The sequence below is a fragment of the Nanorana parkeri genome, unplaced genomic scaffold, assembly GCF_000935625.1.
Source record: "Nanorana parkeri isolate BGI_ZX_2015 unplaced genomic scaffold, ASM93562v1 scaffold81, whole genome shotgun sequence".
Lineage (NCBI taxonomy): Eukaryota > Metazoa > Chordata > Amphibia > Anura > Dicroglossidae > Nanorana > Nanorana parkeri.
The window spans coordinates 1,182,664-1,194,030 of NW_017306349.1; the positions used below are offsets into that span (position 1 = coordinate 1,182,664).

The window sequence follows — 11,367 nt, forward strand, 5'->3', positions numbered from 1 at the left end:
TGCCCCCCCCCCCCCCCCAGCCTCAGGCAGTAAAAAATGTAAGGACACCCCTGCACTGGAGGGAATGAGCATGTAAATGTAACCATTGCTACTACAGGGGTAGTAATTGTTACATTCAAATGGTCATGTGAATTGTAACAGTGTCTCTCGTCACTCTCATGTATTGATTACCTATGATCCCCAGCTCCATCTAGTGGCCATAATGCGATATATTCCCAACTGACTTTGTTCTTAATGAATGAACAAAGTGAAGAACATTCGACCAGGAGAGAAAACACACTAAGAACATTTGATTTTGCCCCATTCTCTCAGTCGCTTAACTTGTACCGAGCAAATGTACAAATGACCTGTGGAATTTTGTTAAAGGAGAACTATGAGGTGAATGATTTTCACTCGTCCTCATAGTTCAAGCCGACTTGTGACAATGAGACTGTCACACGTCGGCTCAGTCGATCGGGAAGTGAGCGAACACATACCGGCGTTCGCTCACTTCTCGATCCTGTCCCTGCAAAGATCCCCCCCGCGCTCCGGCCGAATGGACGGGGGAGGGGGCGGGTACAGCTGGCTCTGCCTCTAGATAGGCAGAGCCAGCTGTCACACACGCAGCTGAACGGATCTCGACAGTAATGTCGGGATCCGTCCCGGCTGCGGCGGTCTCAGTATACCGCGAGCTGTAGCTTGCGGTATACTGAGCTTTGGGTGATGGGAGGACGCTAGTCTATGTCCTCCCGTGACCCTGAGGAGAACTATGGGGAAAAGCCCTGACCCCATAGTTCTCCTTTTAAATAGACCATTTAGGGTCACCTCTAACAATGTGTCTGCTACGTTTCCCTTTGGGAACATCAATATTTGGTTTGAATACAAACCTGAATGACTCTTCTGCTTAGTCCTGTCATGTCTGCAAGTTTCTGAAGCGTCTGCGCGTCAGGATTATTGTCCTGAGCAAACTGTGCCTGCATCACCTGAGGACAGAGAGATGTATTAGTAGGTTATAGGGCTTCATACCACACATAAAAGATCCACCATGGCTCGGTCTCATACCTGCAGCTGTTCCGCCGTGAACGAAGTGCGCGCTCTTTTTGCTGGTTTTGGCTGGCTGTCCTGTTCTGATGGCACGGCCCCCTCCAATGTAATACCATTGCCTGAAAATGCAGGGACGGCTCACTCGTCTTGTTACAATAACTAAGATGTGCATCATCTACTTGCTCAGTAAAGATATACACTTGTCATAGGTATTTCTGACCAACCGGTCATGAGATCTACTCAGCTCTGCCATGCCACACAGAGAAATCATATTCCTATGCTGCAGATCAGGTCTTATTCCACCCCCAGCCTGTGATTGGACAGTAAATGAGAAGCGGCAGACTGATAAGCTCATCTCTCTGTCACACTTACATCCTATCAGCATGCACCTTGCATTGCAGAACAACTGATTGGCTGCTTGTGCTGCTTCTTCCTCTTCCAGTCTTTCTGCTGTAGCAAGGCTAATACCAAGTCAAGTTAAGGTGCTTGCATTTAAACACAGTACAGGTATTCCTCACTTAACGACCGAGTTCCGTTCCTACGACCAGGTCGTTAAACGGATTGGTCGTTAAGTGAGGAACTCTATACAGTACTATACTGCATTAGTACAGTACTGTATAGCGTTGCCGATGTACAGTACCGAACAGGGTACTATACATCCGGCAATGGAAATACTTACCGAGACCTGCAGTGAAGATCGGGGGATGTCACTTCCGCCGGCGACCCGTCGCGCTGACGCGGAAGGTCGGAGGTCGATCGGCGGTCCGTCGTAAGTGCGAGTGGTCGCAAAACAGGTAAGTCGGTAAGTGAGGAACATCTGTACATTTATTGATGTATAAATGTACTTTGGTGTTCTTTGGAGAAGTGCCCCTTACATTGGTGGTGGGTGTAGGTTACCTTTACGTTGGTGATCATAGAAGTGTCCCTTACATTGGTGGGGGGTGTAGGTCACCTTACTTTGGTGGCCATTGGAGATGTGCCCCTTACATTGCTGTTGGGTGTAGGTCACCTTACTTTGGTGATCATAGAAGTGCCCCTTACATTGGTGGTGGGTGTAGGTCACCTTACTTTGGTGGCCATTGGAGATGTGCCCCTTACATTGCTGGTGGGTGTAGGTCACCTTACTTTGGTGATCATAGAAGTGCCCCTTACATTGGTGGGGGGTGTAGGTCACCTTACTTTGGTGGCCATTGGAGATGTGCCCCTTACATTGCTGTTGGGTGTAGGTCACCTTACTTTGGTGATCATAGAAGTGCCCCTTACATTGCTGGTGGGTGTAGGTTGCCCTTACTTTGGTGGTTATTTTAGATGTGCCCCTTACATTGCTGGTGGGTGTAGGTCACCGTACTTTGATAATCATAGAAATTCCCCTTTCATTGGTGGTGGGTGTAGGTCACCTTTACTTTGGTGATCATTGGAGACGTTTCCCTTACACTGGTAAACAATGTAGTGTCCCTCTATGTCAGTGGTCAGAGGAGAAATGTCCCCATACATTGGTGGTCAGTGTAGGTCACCTTTACTTTGGGGATCATGGAAGTGCCCCTTACATTGATGGTGGGTGTAGGTCACCTTTCTTTGGTGATCATAGAAGTGCCCCTTACATTGGTGGTGGGTGTAGGTCACCTTACTTTGACAATCATAGAAATGCCCCTTTTCTTTGGTGGTTTTTGTGTACGTCACCTTTACTTTGATGACCATAGAAGTGCTCCTTACATTGGTAAACAGTGTAGTCACCGTGTATATGGGTGGTCAGTGTAGAAGTGACCCCTTACATTGGCTGTCAGTGATAAACTGCCTCCTTACATTAATGGTCAGTGAAGGCAGGAAATAAAACTGCCACTGCTCCCCGCTCAAGGAATCCTTACTGACCTCAGGAGGAACCATAGGAATCCACAGAACCCTGGTTGAGAAAGGCTGATCTAAAGACTGTAGGGAAAAAACGCTTGCTGCAAAGTCCTCTGAGGAATAATGGAAGGCATCAAGCATTTCAGCCAAGAGCTCCCATCCATAGCTAAGTTACTGTATCCATTTTCAGTGCGCTGTCTCTTTAATCAAAAAAAGCAAAAAGAAAACAACAAAAAACACTGTTATGACTACTCTGACGTGGCTTCGGAGGACCCTTCATTCGGCGATGACTTTTCTTTGTTGAGTGTCAGGAAAGAGTTACTGATTACTGGAAATATCCTGCCACTTGCACAGCTGGGTCGCATGACTAATGGCCTAGTCCCACAATTTATACATGAGGCACAAAAGAAGGAAGTGTATAATAAAAACACAATGCAAAGGTGGCATCCCAATTCAGCGCTTACAGTCGAAACATAGAACAGAGGAATCCAGAAAACTGATGGCAGATAAAACCAAATCTGCTTCCTTCTTTACTTGTTGCATAGTTACTAGGGATGAGCTTTGGGCTCGGGTCAACCATGAGTTCAAGCTGAACCCAAGCTGTTTGCAGTTCGATGAATTGTCAAACGATTTGGTCAGCTGGCTGAAGTTTCATCTGTGTCCATCCGCATCATCGGTTGACCGGTATCTGAGCAGCACAGCATCAATGGGTGCTAGGACACAGAGAGGCGCACCATAAGAACCTATGAAAGTCCATGGATCCATCACACTCCTTGGGTCAACCACGAGTTCAACCCAAACCCAAGCTGGTTGTAGTTCGACGAACGATTTGGCCATCTTGCTAAACCTTCCTCTGTGTCCATCAGCATCATTGATTGACCGGTATCTGAGCAGCACAGCATCAATGGGTGCTAGGACACAGACAGGTGCACCATAAGAACCCATAAAAGTCCATGGATCCATCACACTCCTTGGGTCAACCATGAGTTCAACCTGATCCCAAGCTGTTTGCAGTTCGATGAATGGTCAAACGATTTGGCCATCTGGCTGAACTTTTGTCTGTGTCCATCCGCATCATTGGTTGACCGATATCTGAGCAGCACAGCATTAATGGGTGCTAGGACACAGAGAGTCGCACCGTAAGAACCTATGAAAGTCAATGGATCCATCACACTCCTGACCGTTTGGTCCCTTAGGTATAGTGGGTGCATCGGTGACAAACGGATGGTGCCGTGACAGGATGTATGGATGTAGGATGCTGGCACTCTAAGATTACCAAGAACACGTCTTCATTGATGCATGTGCAAGTAATCACATCAAAGCAACGTTTCAGGGTCACACAAAGGCCCCTTCATCAAGCACAACCATGTGGTCCTACATCCCTATATCCATAAGAAGCTATTATGCTATGGGGGGTCACCAAATCCTGGTTGGCCACCAAATGGTTGACCATGTGCAGTAGTTGGGTTGCACATGGCCAACCAGTGGCCATGAGTAAACCAACTGCTAGCACCCAATCAACCAATGATGCTATTCTGGTTGCACCATGCCATCTGGTTTCTAGGACACAGGCGGCCCTGTGTTTGTTCAATTGGACTTATGCCAAACACTGATTTCTGGCTGGGCTTGGAGAACGTCCAAGTGTCCCCAACCCAGGCACGTTCATCTTATCATCATCAGCTTATTGAATTTACAAAAAGGCCACCAGGTTCGACCTTAACAGTTCTACTGGAGCGGTTTTGGTCCGAAGGATCCAGGACAAACCCCTATAGGAAACAATAGCTTCCCAACCCCGAACATAGGGATCCCGAAAATCAATGGACAATACATCAGAATACGTTCCCTCCTTCGCTTCTTCTTCATTGCATTATCACATACTGTAGCTTGTTGGGTTTTAAAGAGACCATCAGGTTTCACTTTGGGAGTTCCGCCCCACAGCGGTTTTGGTCCAAAGGAAGCCAGAAGAACCTCAATGGGCAGCAATAGCTCTCGGGGGGTATAAAATCCTTCCTGACCAACAACCACAGCTTGGAAGAGATCCCTGGATCATCCGCTCATAATTATAACCTTGGATATCACTAAAGCTGAGCTCCAGGGAAACACTGAGGTCCAAAGGAATAAACTGTTTTACTTGCTTAGGAGTTGTATTATCCATCCAGTCCTGAGATTTTACACAGCTCTGGCACACAGCACAGCCCTGGAAGGAGCAAATTTAGTCCAGGAGAGGAGCCGGTACAACTGTGCATGGCTGATGGGAAGGCCGGAGTTCAGTTTTAATGAATGTGTTGTCTGCTTTTCAATAGGCGTAGTGTATGGCCAGTATTGACCCAGTACAATGGAGCCAGATAGAATGTAAAGGAGGAAAGAGAGCAACGCTTCCCGATTCCACTACAAAGTGTTCCCATTGGACAGATTGCCTATCACTTCCTATCCCTGTAACACCCTAACATTGGAAAGAGGGGCGAGGGGGAGATCTCATGTGCTATGAAGGTAGCATACTGATAGGAGGAGTAGGCAGAGTGACAGAGAGATGAGCTCATCAGTCTGCTGCTTCTCCTTTCACTGTCCATTCACAGAGTGGAGGCGGGACAATACCTGTAAGTGTTACTGACCTGCGGCAGAGATACATTCTCAAAGTTCTTACCGTTTTCTGCCGCCCTCTTGAGGTTCTCTATCATGGTGTCATAGTGGATTCGGCATAGGACCTTCTCCTCCACCAGGCCGAACTCCTCCCCCGTGGACAGCTGCCTCTTGCAGGAGTAACATGCAAAGCACGCTAGGTGGTAGGCGTTCCCCCGAGCTCTCCGCACCCAATCACTGGCATAGATCTGTCTACCGCACCGGGCGCACTTGGTACCAAAGCGGCTGCAATACAGAAGGAGAGTTTCCAAAATTCAGACAAGGTGACAGGTGCAGCCCGCAATACAAAAGTATATACTGCAAGTTAAAGACACTCAAAGGATGGGGGGCTCCTGCAGGGCTCCTTGCTCACTCAACAATTAGGGTCCGAACTGAACTCGGTCCATATCTGAGCTCCTCTGAACCCGGAAAGGGACTCGAAGCCACCCACCCAATCAGCTGCTGGCTGGAGAATTCCCTCCCAACAGCTGCCTGTAAATAATGGAGTGGGATGCGTGCGCTGACATCATTGATCAAATATAGCCATATGGTCCCCTTCACATCAGAGCCTCCTTTACATTGAGAGCCCCCTCTTTACATCAGAGCCCCCTTCACATCAGAAGCACACCTTCATATCAGAGCCCCCCTTTACATCAGTTTCCCCTTCACATCAGAGCTCCCCTTCACATCAGAGCTCCCCTTCACATCAGGAGCCCTCCTTTCACATCAGGATTCCTCTGTACATCAGAAGCCCCTCTTCACATCAGAAGCCCCCTCTTTATATTAGAGCCCCCTTCACATCAGAGCTCCCCTTCACATCAGGAGCCCTCCTTTCACATCAGGATTCCTATGTACATCAGAAGCCCCTCTTCACATCAGAAGCCCCCTCTTTATATTAGAGCCCCCTTCACATCAGAGCTCCCCTTCACATCAGGAGCCCTCCTTTCACATCAGGATTCCTATGTACATCAGAAGCCCCTCTTCACATCAGAAGCCCCCTCTTTACATTAGAGCCCCCTTCACATCAGAGCTCCCCTTCACATCAGGTGAAGCTGCAGTGGGCGGCGGGTGGCGGAGCCGCTATCACAGCAGCACGCCGTGCGGTGAGGAGAGAGAGAGCCGCTCGGCCTGGATCTGACAGCCGGCGGCTCTCTCTCCCCTCACCGCACATGCTGCTGTTACAGCGGCTCTGTCACCTGCCCTCCACCCCCCCGTTGGCTGAAGTGCTTCCTTCACTTCTCCTCAGCCTCTGCCCGGATGAGCAGGGGGGATCCAGAGGAGAAGTTGCAGCCCCCCTCTGTGCGTGGCCGAGCGGCAGAGAGAATGTACCAATTCTCTGTGCAGGACAAACACTGGAGCGATCAGCTGATCACTCCAGTGTTTGTAAATAACTGGGGACACATAGTACTACATAGTACTGGGGACACATAGTACTATGTGTCCCCAGTTATGAATGAAGAGGATGTGATTTACATCACTTCCTGTTCATTCATGAGTTTTTCAATGTGGAGAAGCAGAGGCTCTGAAAAGTAGATCTCCAGATGAAAAATTGTGTGCGCCCCTGCCCTATATGATATCATATCTTCATTTCTTGAGTACAGGTCCACTTTAAAGTCCTGTTACTTAGGCATGACGTTTACCGGCTGAGTTATTCATGCAGAAAAATGGATACTTTGCCTTTGGTCCGTTTTCCTTTTGGAGGATTTCCATTTGGCTTTTCCTATAAAACACCAAAGATAAAATATTCAGCGCCGAGGACATTTTCCGAATCTCCGGCTACGAATGTGTTAAAGCCGAGGAGGTCTTCAGCAAGGACAGAAATTTGCGCCGTACCCCTCATTTGTTACCGAGATACAAATGGAATAAAAACAAGAGCGCTACGTACTTCGTGCGATACCGAAAACTAAACAAACAAATAATTAAAAGCGCGCTCGTTCATTATAACAGACGTTTAAATTACACTTAATGTCCCCGTGTTTGTTTGGATTTAACATTTCGTGTTGGTGCAATGAAGGGGGGAATTTTTATTTTTATAGTTCTCGGAAGACGGAAAAAAAATGGAATCTGCTAAGTAAGGTTTTTTTTCTTCACTTTTGCTGCTTAAAAACTCCAATGGTTTCATTTTTAACTGCCTGTTAAAGAAAACCTGATCTGGCCCCACGTTGACTTTCTTTTACATTCAGACCTATGGCTACAGTGATATCGGTGGAGGATTCAAATGTATGTTTGAGCGACATGAAAATAATATACACTGATCAGCCATAACATTATGACCACTCGCCTCAATGAGTAGGTCGCCCTTTTCCTGACCCGTCCAGGCATGGGCTCCACTAGACCTCTGAAGGTGCGCTGTGGTATCTGGATGACCGCCAACCTAATATTGAGTAGGTCCCACTTCTCCTGACCCGTCCAGGCATGGGCTCCACTAGACCTCTGAAGATGTGCTGTGGTATCTGGATGACCCCCCTAATATTGAGTAGGTCCCCCTTCTCCCGACCCGTCCAGGCATGGGCTCCACTAGACCTCTGAAGGTATGCTGTGGTATCTGGATGACCCCCCCGAATATTGAGTAGGTCCCCCTTTTCCTGACCCGTCCAGGCATGGACTCCACTAGACCTCTGAAGGTAGGCTGTGGTATCTAGATGACCCCCCTAATTTGAATAGCTCCCCCTTTTCCTGACCCATCCAGGCATGGACTCCATTAGACCTCTGAAGGTATGATGTGGTATTTGGTACCAAGCCGTCAGTAGCAGATCCTTGAAGTCCTGTAAGTTGTGAGGTGATCGGCCTCCATGGATCGGACTTGTTTTTCCAGCACATTCCACAGATGATCGATTGGATTGAGATCTGGAGAATTCGGAGGCCCTCAAACTCATTGTTGTGTTCCTCAAACCATTCTTGAACCATTTTTGCACTGTGGCAGGGCGCATTATCCTGCTGAAAGAGGCCACTGCCATCAGGGAATACTTTACGAGGTTACACACAAGTGCGAGGTTACATACACCAGTATGAGGTTACACACCAGTACGAGGTTACACACCAGTACGAGGTTATACACCAGTACGAGGTTACACACCAGTATGAGGTTACACACCAGTACGAGGAAATTAAAGGGAGGAAATTAAAGGAGGAAGGGGAAAGGGAAGGAAGGAAGGAAAAGAAGGGAAACGAACGGTAGGAAATGAAAGGGAGTGAAGGAAGGAAGAGAGAAAGGAAGGAAGGATAGAAAGGGAGGGAGCAAAAGATGGAGGAAGGAAGGAAGAATAAAAGGGAGGATGGGAAGAAGAAAGGAAAAAAAGCAAAAAAGAAAGAAAGGATGACGCAAAAGCAGGGAGATTGTTGCACTGCAGCTCCTCAGGTACAGCTTCCTCTCCAGCAAGGAGAACAATGATCAGCACAGGAGTGACATCACCCAATCTTACTCCAGATCTGCTGAGACTAACAGAGGCAGCAGTGCGAAAGAAAGAAAGAAAGAAAGAAAGAAAGAAAGAAAGAAAGAAAGAAAGAAAGAAGCCGAGAGAACTTCCCTGCAGCGGAAATATACTATCAGGCAATAACTGGTGCACAATAAAAACAATTATTTACCATAAAAAGACCTTCCATGGATTTCGGTGCTCCTCTGACCCTCTCCCCCCTTTCCGTACCCTTGGGAGCATTTAAGAATCTGCGGGTTATGTTGACTTGTTAGTGTAACGATGGAAAGGTTTAATTTTTAAAAGCGAATATTTCAACAAAACAACTCGAGTTTGCTAAACACGCAGGAAAACTTCAATATCCGTGTTTATTTTTCTCCCTAATTTGTCATTAGTTGTTCTGACGCGATCCGGATTGACGCCCCCCCAAGTGCATCAGGCCCTCGAGAATGCTTGACAGCAATTGAACAGAAGGGAACGCCGGTTCAGACTTCCAGCACTGCGGAGAACCCGCTGCCGTGAAAAGATTGGTCGCCGTGCTAGCTGGCTGCAAATTAGTTAATCAGAAGCTATTGTTTTGCAGTTGGCAATAAAGGAGAAAATTATTTTGATGGAAAACACAACTGTTAAAAACAGGCTAACGCATACGACGGGAATAGTGCAGGAAGATTGCCGCGCATGCTCCAGGATATGAATATTAATATCAGCACACTGGTTCATATAGGGGTTCTCTCTATGTGATATTAGGGGTACTATGTATGAAGGAATGGTGTAATGAAATTTGTATGCTCCTCCTTATTTATAAAATGTGCTGTATCTCATTGTTCTTATGAAGAACCTCTACATTGGTCAAGAAGCCACAGTCAACATAGGTCACGTAGATGTAGTTGCTGCTTGTCCTACAAGTCAACATAGGTCATGTAGCCATAGTTGCTTAGTTGATGTAGATGTCGTTGCTTCTTGCCCTATATAGGTCAGGAAGCCACAGTCAACATAGGTCACATAGCCATAGTTGATGTAGATGTAGTTGCTTCTTGTCCTACATAGGTCAGGAACCCACAGTCAACATAGGTCACATAGCTGTAGTTGCTTCTTGTCCTACATAGGTCAGGAAGCTACAGTCAACATAGGTTACGTAGATGTAGTTACTTCTCCTACCCTCATAGGTCAGGAAGCTACAGTCAACATAGGTCACACAGATGTAGTTGCTTCTTGTCCAACATAGGTCAAAAAGCCACAGTCAACATAGGTCACATAGCCATAGTTGATTTTCGTCCTACATAGGTCAGGAAGCCACAGTCAACATAAGTCATGTAGCCTATGTTGCCTCGTGTGCTTCATAGGTCAGGAATCCAGTCAACATAGGTCACATAACCTAAGTTGCTTCATGTCCTTCGTAGGTCTGGAAGCCACAGACAACATAGGTCCTGTAGCCATAGTTGCTTCTTGCCCTATATAGGTCAAGAAGCCACAGCCAAAACAGATAACGGAAGACCAGACTGGTTACAGATTGGCAAAGCATTGATAATCGCTGCAATGTATCTAGCAGTCTGGAAACATGACACAGGAAGGGTGTTGCTAGGATTATAAAAGAACTGGGGCACCCAGAGGAGATGAATAAAGCAGTTTGCGCAGCATGCTATGCTGAATGGTGGGTATGGCCAAATTGCACCAACAGTGGGAGGAGCTTCAAGGGGCATACCCACACAATACGCTTTAGTCATTGTGCCACAAGCCAGAGCCTAAAATGCACAAGCCTCAGCACACTCATTTTTAAAGAAGGAAACTCTTCCATTACATGTGGTTTGTAGCCTACCTTAAAGGAGAGCGTCATTAAAATAGTCAGTGACTACTTAGCAACCAGCAACTGTTGAGACAATAAACACTTTGGTCAGAAGTGTGTAACATACAATAAGGCCTAAAGAGTGCATGGTCAGGAGTATATAATATACTTCAGGTGAGGTGGTCAGGAGTATAACATATACAGCTCAATGTACAAAGTGCAAGGGTCAGGTGCATGACATGTACAACATGGTGTATAGAGTGCAGGGGTCAGGAGTGCACAACACCCAGGGCGCCCGTTTAGTCCACGTGATCCTGGCGATGCCGCCGAGATCACTTGTAATAAGCTTGCAGCCCCCCTCCCCATGGTCCGCCCCCACCTTTGGCTGCGTCCGTTGCCGTTCAGGGTCCCACACTCTTCTGGGGACCACGGCAAAGTAGTTCAGGATGGGGAGCAGTGGCATCACTGGAGGGGGGGGGGGGCCGGGACAGGGGGGCTTGTTAGCTCCTGCGTGATAGCAATAGAGTTAAGTGGGGGGAAAATAAATAAAAAAGTAAAAAATAATAAGAAATAATTCAAATTTAAAAAATGATAAAAAGTGATAAAGCAAAAAAAAAAACTCAATGTAAAAAAATAAAAAAAGTAAAATAATAAGATAAATAAAAATGTTTAAAAAAATTAAAA

General features: G+C 46.9%; 1 protein-coding gene across 1 annotated transcript in view; it reads right to left on the minus strand.

The window, feature by feature from the left end:
* The window catches only part of LHX6 (LIM homeobox 6), a 66,836-nt gene that overhangs the window by 5,838 nt on the left and 49,631 nt on the right, over positions 1–11,367 (minus strand). The window contains exons 4-6 of the mRNA XM_018576985.1: positions 5,513–5,733; positions 1,042–1,142; positions 867–962 (exon numbers count right to left, since the gene is read on the minus strand). Of these exons, the coding sequence (XP_018432487.1) occupies positions 867–962; positions 1,042–1,142; positions 5,513–5,733 (418 nt within the window). The remainder of the gene's footprint in view (positions 1–866; positions 963–1,041; positions 1,143–5,512; positions 5,734–11,367) is intronic.